Genomic DNA, 15,286 nt, shown 5'->3' with positions numbered 1-15,286 from the left:
AAAAAAAAGAAACATTAGATGACTATGAATTCTGTTTCCTTGAAAAAATCTAGGTGTTCTGTCCTTGTTAACAATGAATCCGCTGAAAACAACATTATGGTTATGAACAATTTCATTAAGTACAAGTATTCCAGAGTTCTGTAATTAATTTTTGTATTAATAACATTTAATAGTGTATGTCCTTCATCCCCACATAATTGATTTTCTGCAGTGGTTAAAATATCATATTTTGATTCTAAGTCTCAGATTTTCCCATGAGTTGGCTTTTAAATTAATTTCACTGGTCTTTTATTAGTTTCTTTTGTAACTAGTCTTGAACTCTTCAGTAAAACAGAGTTTCAGTAGACATCTTTCTAACAGAAACTTCAGTAATTCAAAAAAAGAGGTCAAGATTCTTAAATTTATGCACATTGGCTTTATTGTTACTTGTAGCACAGAAAATATTCATTTATTCTTCACATGCTTTTTTTTTACAGCCTGTAATTCCAACCAGTCCAACAAGCAGTTCTACGACACCAACAAGTACAATGGGCATATCCTCAAAAATGGAGAACTCTGCACTCCAGGATGTTTTCATTCTGTCTCCTATGTCAGGACTTTATGGCCCCAGGTATTTACATCCTAATGAATGTGAGGTTTTGAAAAATAAAATTTTACACTTTCATTTCACTAGCTTAATAAAAAATAGACAAACAAAAAGCCCCACAATGAAACTAAATATTTAGTAAAATTAAGAGCTAGAAGTATGTTAAGCAGCATATTCTTGTTTTGAGAGAGCTTTCACTTGGCTAGATACAAGCTGAGCAAAACTTGATTTTAGTCCTAAACCAAGAAAGCATTTAAAAAACTCTTTAATCATTAAGATTTATTTACTTTTATGTGACCACTTGTATCTTATTTTAAAGCATGCATTTCTGCAAGGGAAATCCTTGACTTCTTGTGTTATACCAATTCCTTATGCTCCCTTTCAGATACTAGAAAACTTTTGACTAAGTTTGCATTACAATTAAAGTGGAACCTAATGATTTGTTAGTTTACAATTACATTATTGAAGTGAGTCACTTTTATGAAAGTTCTCACATATAGCATTTCAATTACAGAACTTTTGATTTGTAGCATTTGGGAGAGACAGTTGTATGCTTTAGCTTTATCATAAAATTGTTAATTTCTCCGTAATCTTCTGGTTTACTCTTTTTAGGGATGAAATTGGAATAATGTCTTGTGATGACATCAGCAAATTTGGAAAGTCTGGAATGAAAGGCTCTGAGTCTCCAAGCTATTTTCTGGAGCATGAAAGTGGGAAATACTACACTTTAATTGAAGGTGAAGGTCACCCCGTGGGCCCTGAGTATGAAAGAAGCAGAGCTGCAGGAGTGCGGAGAAGAGAAAAAACACCCACTCACGGTAAACTCAATTTCTTTAACATTTTTAAACGGACTGAATTTACAGATTGTGCTATTAACACTTAAACACCCCCAAATATCTGTCATTCTTTGTTGGACCATGACCTGTTCACTCTGAATACCAGACAAAAGTTTATGTGAAGGAATAATTGGTATAATTACAAGCTAACATTCATGACCAGGAGTGTGGAAGTTATTTATAGGTTTATTCTGCAGTGCATACTTAAAATTTTGAATGATGCTTAGTTCATATTATTTGGACAGCTAGCATCTTGATTTATTCAATTTCATTTACAAGCTCTTGGAGATTATTCTAGTTGCAATGTTCTGGGCTGTTAAACTTCAGTGGAGGGCCTGAAAAGACTTACTCTTATGAGAGTATCTGTAAGATGTAAGGCCCTCCAAAATTCAGTGCTGTATTAAATGGATATAATTACATAAGTAGTATCAAATTGGAGTAACAAATGCATTTGTTAATACTAGAAATATATTTTAAAATCTTGGAATGGGGACAGATTAAGTATACAAGATGCTATTAAAACAATCATTAACTCTGGATTTTAGTAGAAATCTTGTGTGTATGTAAATACATATGAGCATACATGTATACCAACATATAAGTGCTTCTACATGAGCATGAAGATGTACATATTGCTGAAGATTGAAAATTTTTTTGCTTATCTGTTAAAACTGATTTGATTGGTGTTTAGTGAATTTTAGAAGAATACTACTGAAATACAGTGATGTATTCTCCATATATCTTCAGTCATTTTATTTTCAGGGCAGTAAGTTATTTTCGTAAAGTTTAAAGAGATTTAAGATAAAAGATTTCTTTTTAAAAATGTAATTATATCTGACTTTGCAAATGGCATTATTTCTGAGCCTCAGAGAAAATGATGACTCCTGATCAGAGCATTCTGTATGGGTAGGTGCTATCTTTATATATATAAATATATATATGTGATGCCATCAATAAATACTTCATTCACCTACTCTGAGACTAAGAGTTTTTTCCTTTCTCTCATTTTCTTAAAAAAAAAAAAATCCTAATTTTTAAAATCTTTGATATCTAGGAAAGGGAAAACCTCTCACAAACTCAGATTAGTAAGAAAAAATGTGTCTGTGAAGAACACAGGTGATAAAAACCTGCTGCAGTTCAATGGACATAGTACCAAAGGCAGTTATAGGGAAAGATCCAGTAACACCTGAAATGGGAAACAGTTGGGGAAAAAAGAAGAAAAATCTTGTAAGTACTCCAGGCACTGATTCTGGTGGTCTGCCATGGGACTGGTTAGTCTGGTGCAGGATTTGATACCATGGATGTTATTAACTGTAGTTTCCCATGCTTGTTTCAGTTGTCAGTACTTAGAGACAATGCAGTTTTCTCTTCGATCTCCTCAGACTGTGGTGTTCTTAGCACCATAAATGTTAGAAGAGAGGGCAGCTGATGGCCCTGGGTGCCAAAACAGATTTTGGTAGTTAATATGTATAAGTGTTTCCCTCTGTCAATAAACGTTTGCTGAGATTCTCTTACTATGTGTGAGATATCTATGGCATAGTTTACATAGCTTACCTGGGTTAAGGTTTTAACCATATTGCCTTTTGGCTAAGACCAGCTAATGAGTGACAGTTAAGGAATTTCTGCTGCTGTTTCAAGAGCTGAGAGGGTAGAATTCAACTCTGCAAATGTCAGCTGCAAGGATACTTCACACTAAGTCCAACTGCAGTGATAGTTCATCCAACTTTCCGAGTGTTGTTCTGTTTTCATCATTCTAATAGTTTGAAAGCAATCTTACGCTTATCAATTAAACAGGCCTTTTGTCCTGGTTAAGGATTTTTCTAACTACAGCTGGATTTATGGTAAAAAAAAATGGCAAAATATTAATTGTAAAATGGACAGGACCTTGTATATATACACACTACCTTTTCAGAATAGGGAAATTTGAATAGATCTTTGTTACATATAGGATATTTTTAGTAAAAAAAAATATATTTTGTTATATATAGGATATTTTTAGTAAAAAAAGCCATATACATGATCCTTGAAAGAGCTGTAACACTGAAGGGTAGGGTTCCATCTTAAGACCAGTAATATTCAGTCTTTATCTCCCTGATAAGTGACATCATTTTATTATAAAATTAGAATGATAGATAAATCTTAACTGTGATTAAAATTGGAGACAGATGGATGTATTTGGCTTGCTTTGATAAATTCATGCCATATGATGACTTAAAATGTCGGGCCCTGTGCCTGATCCCAGTAATATGCATGATTATTCTTGTGTTTATGATGGACAGTTCTGATTTTCTGTAACTTTGGAAATCTAGAAGGAATTTGATTTTAAAGTCTGAGGAATATATCTTTGTTTCAAAACCAAATGTTAAACCAGATTTTTTTAAAGTACAGATTAAATTAATCTGTCAGTTAACTGACTTCCAAATCCAAATTTTGTTTTACTGTAGTAGAACATTTTGTACTTGTTGACTTAAAGATGTGTGTTTGAACCATCAAAGTGACAATATGTCTTTTAGTGGAAAGACAGGATTTATGGGAGATCCAATAAACTCATATCTGATGCTGGAACCAGATAGCCATGAGCAAAGTAAGGAAAACTTCTGAAGTCTTTCATGGATGAGCAGACACTTTAATTATTGCTAGGACTCACACAAATCACATTTGAGAAATTCCTGCCATGGATTTACCATAATTAAAGCAATTATGAGAAACCAGTCTCTGTAGCAGCTGGTAGGTGGAAGGATACTCAGACAGGTGAGACCCTCAGTATTGATAATACATGCAAAATCCAAGAAGGCAAATAAGTCCACTTGTTCAAACCATTTGTGAAAATTAAACTCATATTTAACATTAGTTCAGTGGATTATTTTTTTACCAAGAGTTACACTCTGACGTGCTATTTACAGCTCTTGTGGCAGTGCATATCTCTTCTGTTTATGTGTTAGAGGCAAAACCATCATAAATAATTTTTTCCCTTTCAATTTATACTGATCTACTTGTACACAATAATTTCTTTACTGCTCAGAAAAATATCCAAGTTGAAATGTTAAAACAGTTTATAGGTTACATTTGTTTGGGAAAGAACTTGGAAGTAACGTAAGCAGTATGCAAAATCACTAGTTCCTTTCTTTGGCTTGTGTGTCTCCTGTCCTAAATTTCCTAAATGTCGATCGTGCTGTGGCGTCTGGCATTTGTGTTACAAATCTCTTCAGGGCTTCAGTCCTTTCTTCTCTTCACAGAAATACTACCAAGTTTTATTATGTTGATCTTCATTTGTTATGTGCATTCTTATTTTCATTTTTTAGTTTATAATTTTTACTTGTTTCTCATTCTTTTCCATATTACTGATTCTTCTTTTTGCTTGATTTGTTGGGGTTTTTTTCTTAATTAACATTGTTCTTCTAAGGCCAAATTTGAGATTAGAAGTTAAATAATACATTTGTAGTTAAAGGTGGTTTCAACTGTTAGGCGGACAGGGAAACTATATTTTCCATACAATTGGAAACTAACTTTTATGCTATCTTTTATGGTGTGAGCGAAAGTATAATGTGGGAAAATCACAGTACTCTGGGTATATGTTAGCCCTTCAATTTTCAGAAAATCCTGCTATCCAGAAGCATAATTGTCTTATATACCTCTTTGTTCTTAATTGCTCTAACATTTTAGTAGCTAAAAAGCTGTATTTTGGAAGAATGACAAATAAAAAACTATACTAGCATACGAATAATCCACAGAAAATACTTTGTCATTCTAATCATGTTGGAGAAATTTATAATGAAAAAGTAACTCTTTTTCACGTTTAAATTCTGTAATTATTGTAGAAACAGAACAGTAGCAAACTACTTGAAAAAAAAACCTCCTCGAGTGCTAAGAAAACACGCTAAATTTAGTCAACTGTCATACAGGAAAAAAGGAATATTTGGCTTTATGGGTCAGACAGAATTTAACCCATAATCTAGGGGGTGTTTCTGTGTTTTGTGATAATAATGCACTCTGACAAGGCCAAAGCACTAACGCTTTATAGTTGGTTTTGTAGTATTCCTCCTTTAATGGCCTGCTATCAATGTTCTACTGATACCACAGTAGGGAATGTCAGCACATTAATAGCTGACAGCCATAGTGCCATAAAATCCTATTAATTAAAACCCTAACATCTGAATCTTCTTTTTTGTTGTTGTTCTTGTTACTAAACTGCACTCCCTGTTTTCTTTTTAAAGCATTTGAAATTAACGTTCCTTGAAATGAGATCCCCTCATCACTCACCATGTGATATCCAGGTCAGATAGGTTTTACCGTTTAACTGGTAGATATGTAATGTTGCATCTGTGTTACTAGTCTTTCTAGTTTTACTAAAGCATATTAGTCCATTTAAAACCTGCTTCCCTCTTTACTCCAAAACACTTATCTAATGAGTGAGCAAGTATTTACAGAACAGAGTTGAAAATTAAATTTGTAATCTGCTTTACATTTACAAGTATTTTCACCAAAGTCAGTGGTATTTTCCTTCAGATCACTATAATGAAGAGAAGAAATCTGCATAAATGATGCTTAATTGATCCTGAATGCTACAGCTTTAATAATGTATATGTGCCGATAAAAAGGATTGCTCTGAAGGGTTATGTCACACCTGTAATTTATAGGCATTGCTTACTCTAGAGTCTTCTATTTTTAGTCTTCAAAAGTTATATTGGTTTATCTTGAATTGTTTCCAGGGGATTTAAGGCCTGTTTCTATGCCTACTGAATACAGTTGGATAGGGGAGTCAAAAGAACAAAACATGTACAAGAGGGGAAGCAGAGGTGAGTATTTTTTTTTTCTCTGCTGTTCTCCAAAATTGTTTTTCTTTGTTGCTTAAGAAGCATGAAGGAGGAACCAGATCTATTTTTCTTGAATGACACGGACAATATAAAAGACCTTGTTTAGTAACTGGGTTTTTGTGTTTCTATTTTTGGAAATTAAAAAATTTGTGTTAGTAGGAGGGGTTGACTCTATTTAATTCCAGTATAAAAGAAAATAAACATCAAGGGAAAAAAAAAGACTTGTAAGATTCAGGTGCATGTTAATAGCAATCAGTTCTTAATCTTTACGGTTCTAGAAAGCAATAAATGATGTCACAGATGTAAGGTAATGTGCTTTGAGACACATTTTGATTAGTATGAATGAGTATTTGAAACCAGAATCAGCAATTGTACTGTCAGTGTTCAGTCCCAATCATACAAATTTCTATTGATGCCAGTGGGTATTATGAATTTAGTATTTGGAAGAAGCACAGTTGATAACAAAGTTCCCTTTTTCCGTTTTTCCTCTGCTAAAAAGCAATTATATGATTCAAAAGAATATTCTTCAAATATATAAATATGATCATTTTTATGCCAATTGTTAAAGATTCTTTAAAAAATACTATTTTTTTCCAAATCTTTTAGGCACAATGTGGGTAGCTGAGAGGAGTTCAACTTGACTGCTTATCATGTGACAAAACTGAATTGATACTCTTGAAAATTAATACAGGATTTTAAACCACCTTTTCCAGTAAACTTCCATTCCAAGAGAAAATAAATGTCATTTAAGGCACAAGCCTTTTCTGATTTGTTCCAAATCTGTTGATTTATGTTTAGTTTGTATTTCACTGTTACAGATTCCTTTCCTCAGACTTGTTGCCTGGCCAGGTCCCATTTTCAAATTGTGCCCAAGTATACTGCACATCTCCTTAAGACCATTATTCCGCTTTATCGCATTCCTTGAAATTACAGTCCTTGTGTATGGAATGGTCCCAGAGGTGCTCCCTGCTTGATACAACTTACAGATATTCTATATATACTCACTTTCACCTCCAATGGCAGCGGGTGTCAGTACATGTGGTACTGAGCCCACTGCAAGCCCTCACAGTTCCCTTGACATTCACATGGCTCTCCAGCTCAATAGCACCAAGTGATGGTGTTTGACATTTCACTGAAACCTTTTGGCTTTAATTATATTTAATTTGTAACACGAGCCGTATGATGTGGACTAGCTTCATACTATCTATCATACAAGGACCTGGGTATGCATCACCATCTTTTCTGTGCCTAGGTTTTGTGCCAACTACTTAGTTTGCTCTTGACTGGAACCTTGGTACAGATAAGTTTGTTTGCAGAGGAAATGGCCTCAGATGAAGCGGGGAATTAACAAATTTGACAATATAGATGCCACCAAAATAGTTCTCTGCTTTCTCTTACTAATGTTTCTTTTTTCTTTTTTTTCCCCTCCAACAACTGACTCTGAGAATTCACTCCTGCGCTATCTGAGTGATGACAAGATACTGGTTATCCAAGAAGAGCCTTTGACACAAAAAGACAACAAAAGGGACACAGGTCATAGGTCAAGAAAAAAGGGCAAAACCACAAGCAGTCCAAACTATCCTATCAGTCCATCTGTATTGACATCTACTATTAATGTTAGGCTTGAGCCTGGACAGCAAGATATCTTGAATTTTTCACTAGCAGAAAACAATACAGTTCCACTTTATCACGTAAGTACATAACAAAAAGCCTTATTACATGAAGTACATGAAAAACACTAAACCGTTTTCCTTTTAGGGTTGATACAAGTATAAAGGCATATCCTTCTACTTGATGTTTTAATGTTGCATTTTACAGTCCAAGAAAATTGCTTAATGTCAGTATCACGATAGTGTTCATGTAAGAACAGTCTAGACAGAATGGAAAAATGCAAGGCAAGGACAATTTGATATCTGATGCTTTAACTAAAACAGTGCTCTTAATTACTCAGTCTCACTCAGTTTAGTTTAATTTGACTCTATTATTTTTTCAAAGGTTCATAAGCATCCCATGCTCAGACTCTGATAATAATTAATTATATATTAGTTTACATGCTTTTATATTTCCAGTTCAATCACTATGTCTTGTAAAAACAGACAAGCTTAATGGAATTACCATAATGGAATGACCACAGCCTAGTAATGTGAATTTGTTCATACTGAATATAGACTAAATACTTTGGACTAAATACTATGGAGATGATATAAATCATTGGTTGAATGACCAGCCAGTTCTTGTAGCCACCATGAAAAAGCACTAGATTCTCATGACTGTTGGCTAGTGCAGAGTTTTACTGTACTGATTTGGATGTCCTGAAAAATCAGTAGCCTATTCAGAGATCAGTCCCCACTGTTCATGCTTTGTATGTGTATATTGCCTTTTATAGAGGCATTCTTAAATTTTACTCATGGTCCTACCATTTGGAAACAGACTGCTCCATTCTCACGACACAGAGTAGTAGCTTCAAAGTATTTTGTGCTCAAAACTTAGTATCTGCAGGGCAGATTTTACTGAGAAAATGTCTATTTCCTCCTCACACTCGGTACAGAAAATTTTGAAGGTGTACTTATTTTCTGATCATAATTAATTTCCTCCTAGAAAGATGTAAGAGAAAAACCAGGATTTGTAGCAAGTTGTTTTGGACTTTTTTACATTTGGGACTTCTACTTAGTGTTTCTCTCTCTGAGCAAAATCTTGAGAGATGACTTTATTTGCATCATCTGAGAAGGTTCACCTCAGGGGTGAAATATGGCCAGTGACTGATCTTTGTTGCTGCAAGCTGTTAGCATTTGATAGTCTGAAGATCAGATACTTTTCTTCTGTCTTCAGGAAATTTAAGTTTCCCTTTCCTATGCCATTTGAAGTTACTCTTTTTGGAAAAGGTGAAAGGTGTTTTTCTCCAATTTCAGAGAAAGTCACGTAGTTTATAAATCGAGTCACGTGATTATTCAGCAAGAGATGTTTATTCTGTGCATAACGTCTTGCAGAGGTTATCAGGATCACAAAGTCAAAGAAAAGTTTTTAAAATCCAGAGAGGAAAGCAGTAGCTAGTTTACTGGGATAAATGAGAAAATTGCTATGCAAGTCTGCAAAAAGCTGAACAACATTTCATAACTTGGTAGATTAATCAAGTGATTTTAATTAATTTTTGGAAGAGTGATGATTGTCTGTTGAATCACCTGACTTCTGAAGAAAGGGTAATGGGTCATACGGGGTAAGATGCTAGTTGTACCCTTCAAATAATGGTAGTTGTTGGTTATATTCCCAGAGTCAGGCCTGTTGTCACACAATTTATTTTTAATCATCAACACAACCTCTGTTTAAAGTTCCAAAGCAAAATAAATTCCCTGGCAAAATTGAATAAAAGTTGTTGTTTAATTCAGTTAAACCAAAATTTACCCCCTAGAGTTTGTTAAGAAATCACCAAATTTAATTGGATCTATTGCCCTTCTAGTCTAGCAAAGGCAATATTCATACCTTCAGGGGAAAGTATAAGGAGGCAGATGTTGGGAAACATACAAATCTCACCAAAGTTGTCAGAAGTTGACAGTCTTGAAGTGGATACTCTTTCAGAAATAAAAATTATGTCTCTCTTGAAGATTTATATGCCACGTATTCATCATGGTTTCAGAACCAAAGATATATTATCTTCATGATTTCCATAGCGTCATATGAGCTTTGTGTTCTGTATAGAAGTTTGCAAATCGCTCTATACAGAAAAACAATTACAGAACTGTTATTTTATCTTAAATGTCTGCAATATTGTAATACGCAGTTTTAAATTATTTTTGTCAACTGTTTTTTGTTTGTAAGTCATAGTGACTGGGAGCAGTTCATTCAGTGGCTTTCATTGTGTATTAAAAGAAATGCAACTCTTTGAAATGGATATGATAAATTAGTAATATGATATTGTATGATACTACAATGAATATGAAAGAAGAACCTAAAGATATAATGTGTCAACTGTACAGGGTCTGAAGGAAATGCAGGAAACTGGAAAAAAGGTGGTATCATGGGAGGAAATAACATAACATGTAGCGGCTGGTCTACGCAAAAAGTCGGTGCAGTACCTGTTTCACAAACTCTATTATAATATACAGTAATTACAGAGGAGGGCACAGGTAAAATGATTATTCACAGACTGACAGAGTGGTATAAATTCTTTTTTCACCATAAATTTTCTGAACAAGATTAGACACAGACCTTTGCAGTCCTTCGGGAGATAGTCATAGGAATTGGAATATCTCAGGCACTTAGTCAACTGTCTTATAAATATACAAGAGGAACTGAGTCTACAAATATATGGGAGTTGCTGACACAGGTTTTGTGGGTTCTTGCCAGTACAGAATCACTCGTATTTACAACATCTTTCCACTTTGAATACTGAAAGAATTCTGAAAAGCGAAGCAAAAAATTGCTTGGCATATCTATCCTAAAAGATAGCTACCCAGAATGAAGATGTTAAATATCAAAGAACATATAATGGCTTTTTGATCTCAAAAAGAAAAGAAAAATGACAGATAGTTGCATTCCTAGATAGAAATTTGTGTTTTTTTCAGTAGATTATCTCATTTCCTTAATATCTAAAGTTGTTACCACGATTTTCATAAGCACTTTTATATATTTACCTATTTGGATAATGAGATTTTATTCCATTGAGAATTCATTCTACAACAAGACTAAGGTTAATTGAAAGAAAATACTTCTAAACTTTATCTAACCAAATAACCATAAAACTGTTTTTGCTACTTTTGTATTAAAAAAAAATAAATATCTATATATATATACATATATATACACACACATAATTTGTCTGAGGTCAGCCTATCTCTTCCTTGCTCTTCTAGATGGTGTTTTGGGTTTTTTCAGCTGTGCAGAGGCAGTACTATCAGATGACAAAACTGGTTTAGTTATTTTGATTTGTTTGGGGTTTTTTTATGGAAGTCAAACTGCAAAACTGTTATAATAAAATTTCCATGAATCCCTCTACTCTTGACACATGCCCAGAACAACTTCTGAATATAGATCAAAAATTCAACCTGGAGAAATGCTTTAGGAAATGGAAATGATAATGTTAAATAGTATCTTAATCATCCTTAGTAAAAGGAAGGTGATAGTGTCTTGTAAGCAAACAAGATGGAAGGAGAAGTCAGGATACACAGTGTCACTTTGCCATTGCTTTATTTTCTAAGCCCTTACATAAATACACACTTTCAAAAAAAAAATAAAATAAAATAAAAAGCACTTAACATTAGTTTAAATTACAGACATAACAAGTTTTACAAAATTGGTAATTGCACAGATTCACCACTAGATTAATGCTTTGGAAGGAATGTTGATTTGGAACCTAAAATTAAACAATTAGACTGATTTCATAAGTTGCTGTGAGGATGCAGAGTTACTATATAAAATGGATATTTAGGTAATGCAATATTGGCAGTATGCCCAGGATATAAAATGATGCATAAAGCTATGTTGCAGTAAAATATTACTGTCAAGAAACACTGCCCCTTTCAGGATATATTTCTAACTAATTTAATTGATATGCAGCTCTGTGATGCATGTCACAGAATTTGAGGAAGAATGAATTACAATTAACAAGGCTGTTATAACTGCTTATCAATCAATAGAGTATTTCTTAGAACATGACTTATTATGTTTACTAACGCTTCACTTGTGAAGTGACACTGTTTACCAGCTAAAGCCTACATAGTGAGACATATGTAAATATCACAAAAATATATCCCTTATAGCACTGCTGAACTACGCTGTTGGAATAGACTCTGAGCTTACAAGAATAAAGATAAAATCTGAATATGTATTTATTTTGTATTACCAGAGCTCATTCTGAAGAAAATTAACTTGTCAAGTAGGACTCCTGTACAATAGATCAGATATGCATGAGAAATTTTTCATTTTGTGGTTTTCCCCATAAAACAAAGTGTCTTGAATGGAGAACACTCTCCATCTCTAAATTAATGTTCAGGATTTTAAAAAACTCCAGCGAGCTGTACCTTCTCTGCTGCCCTGTTACACTGCACGCTAGGCGAACCCGCTTCTGTCTAAAAGGAATATTGGGAGTTCTTATTCCAGACCCAGTCTGAAAATCCACATGGTGTTCAACTTGGTGGTTTTCCTGCCTCAGATTTGCACTGGTTTCTGGAGCTCTGAAATCTACTTTGCTTCTTACTACATTAAATTCTGAAATAAGAAAATGAGCTCTCCTCTGGTTTTACTTGGCGATAAATGTTCTGGGCGTGTTATCTACACAGTAATGGGGTATTTTGGGTTGTGATATTTTATATTAAGAAACTGGAGGGTAAACTATTGAATCTTCTAAATTTTTTGTGAATTGGAATTCAGTGTGTAAAAGAGACTTAAATTTTAACAAATTTTAAGATGGATTCTTCCATTTCAATACTCTACATAGTAAACCAAAAAAAATGCCTGCTTTAGGGTAGCCATTGAGAATTTTATGGCAGTAGTCACTTTTTAAAGATAATTTGAAGCATTATAGCAGTTTAGGGTTAGTCATTGTTTCACAGAACTTGCTTAACTTGCTTTTCATTTTCTTCCTGCTGATCACAGGAAGTCGGTAATGCATGCCTTTTAGCACAGAATGATGTAAATGTGATTTAACTGTTCTTGGAGCTGCAGAAGGCAGCTTGACAAATGACATAAAGTTTAATGGTACATGCTGAGAACTAAAATGTGTGCAAAAACAATGCAGATCTGTTTTTCTATAATGCATACATGCTGGGATGTGCCAGATGTTCCAGACACTTTTTTTGGATGATAGGCAGTCTGAGTGCTACTATGATAAGTACAATAATTAAGATAGTCAGGGAGAATCATATGTATTCAGCTCCATATGACTGAAGGAGGAATCTTTTACTGCCAATTTTGTAGGAAAAGTGCTCATATTTTATTTCTTCCTTCCTGGTTTTGCAGGAAGAAACAAAACTGTGCTAACTGACAAGGATGAGAATTACTTTCTTCAGAGTTTTATTTCCTTTCTGAATCACTGAATGAATTCTATCTTTGGTTTTTATTTAAGGATTTGTAATATGGAAAACCTTCTTTCCATACCTTGCAGGTATGCTGAGAAATCACTGTGAGGATGATTATGTGGAATCTGGCTGCTCGGAGAAACTAATATAAGTCTTTCTAGTTTCCATAGCTTCACACTGATTCTGTCCAGTTGCATTGATTGTAAGATAAGATTATTTTTTATTTACACTATATCATAACTGTTCACATGACAGCTTGAGCTGGAAAGTATCTAGCTAGTACTGTAAGATGGATCCTTCAGCAGCAATGTCCAATAATTTATTTCTTTACCGTTCTGTTCAGACATGATTTTCTAAAGTACACTTTTCATTAATCTATACACAGTTCAAAATAAAATGGCATTTTACAGTACAAGGGAAAATAAAGGGAAATAAAATGTTAAGAAATGGGGTTTTTTGTTAATAATGTCAATGGTCTTTAGATTTCCACATTCATTCAGAAATCAACAACTTCATAATCAACCTGAATACAGGAAAAAAAGGCCAAAACCAATGTTAGTTTAGAACTATGCTTGTCCTTGATTTCTATAAAAAACACAACCTATTTTCAGTAAGGAGAAGCAAGAAGGCAGTGAGATTCCTGTCAGGTTTTAGTCCCGAGCAACTTATTCCATGAAGTAAGTTCTGTCATATGCTGAAAAGTTTTGCCTATGAGTTCCACTGCACTAAGGAGGGGAAATTACCATTGAATCTGAACTTTTGGTACCCTTTGTACTCTGTGTATATTGCAGAGTGAAAACCGTGTATAGATTCTGTAAGCTAGATCAAATTAAGCTCACATATCTGCATGGTGCAAACCTGGGTTTGCCCAGGCCCACCTCTGCAGCCTGTCCAGGTCCCTCAGGATGGCCCATCCCTTCCCTCCAGCGTGTCGACCGCACCACACAGCTCGGTGTTGTCAGGGAACTTGCTGAGGGTGCCTCCATCCCACTGTCTGTGTCACCAACAAAGCTGTTAAACAGCGCCGGTCCCAACCCCGACCCCGGGCACTGGTCGCTGCTCTCCACTGGGACATCGAGCCGTTGGTCGCAGCTCTGAACGCGACCACCCAGCAGGTTCCTTACCCACCCAGTGCTCCATCCATCCAACCCATGTCTCTACTATTTAGTGACAAGGGCCTCATGCAGGGAAGTGTCAAATGCTTTGCACAAGTCCAGGCAGATGACATCAGTTGCTCTTTGTCCACCAGCACTTTAGCCGCTATAGATCTTGTACAAAATTAAGATTGCTAATATACAACATATTCCCTAATTGCTCATCCATAAAACTCAGTAGTTCTAGCTAGTTTATTGTAACAAAATCATATCCAGTGTCTGTTCCAGAAAAGTGTAAAGAATTTCAGAGAGCACAAAGATATTTACAAGTCTGTTGGTTTTCTTTGACCAAACACCCCTACCTATTTTTTGGAATACAGTATTTATTCCTACTTTTTGAAGAAAAGAACTTTTTTTGTTGAGGTTTTTTTGGTGGGGTGTGTATGAATATTTTTGTTTAGTTTTTATGCCTTTGATATTCAGATTAAACCTCCCTTAAATTTCTTTAATTTCCCTTAAATTAAGCGAGTGGATTGAAAAGCAAAAAGCAGGCTTTGATCAACATAAAATTCCGTTTATCCATGGTTGTCATTTGTCCTTTTGGACTACTTTTTCTTTACTAGATAGAATAAATTTTGTTAGCCACAAGGCATTCTTCCTTTAGATATTCTTTTAGAAGACATTTCTTTTTTTTTTTTTTTAACTTCATGCATTATCTGGCATAGTTTCTTTTTTGGATGTAACATTTTTCCAAAAATGGAACTTCCTTTCTGTTAAAATTTTGCTGGTTTTTCTGTTGTTTCCCTCTTTGTGTCAACATAATGTTCACACAATTAAAAATTCGGAGTGGATATTTTTCTTCTGTGTTTATTTAATTTTCTCACCTGTCATCTTGGTTTTTTCAGCATAAAGAGTATTTCTGAACTGTACATGGGTAGATTGTGTG

General features: G+C 34.4%; 1 protein-coding gene across 3 annotated transcripts in view; it reads left to right on the top strand.

Moving 5' to 3' along the window:
- LOC113480255 (connector enhancer of kinase suppressor of ras 2-like) overlaps nt 1-15,286 on the top strand; it is a 210,694-nt gene that overhangs the window by 146,339 nt on the left and 49,069 nt on the right. For all 3 annotated transcript variants that reach the window (XM_026848893.1, XM_026848894.1, XM_026848892.1), the window contains exons 10-13: nt 477-610; nt 1,199-1,404; nt 6,132-6,218; nt 7,674-7,927. In XM_026848893.1, coding sequence (XP_026704694.1) covers nt 477-610; nt 1,199-1,404; nt 6,132-6,218; nt 7,674-7,927 — 681 coding nt within the window. The remainder of the gene's footprint in view (nt 1-476; nt 611-1,198; nt 1,405-6,131; nt 6,219-7,673; nt 7,928-15,286) is intronic.

The sequence above is a fragment of the Athene cunicularia genome, assembly GCF_003259725.1.
Source record: "Athene cunicularia isolate RWA chromosome 4 unlocalized genomic scaffold, athCun1 chr4_part3, whole genome shotgun sequence".
Lineage (NCBI taxonomy): Eukaryota > Metazoa > Chordata > Aves > Strigiformes > Strigidae > Athene > Athene cunicularia.
The sequence above is the reverse complement of the archived record's forward strand: the minus strand, read 5'-3'. Positions and strand labels throughout refer to the sequence as shown.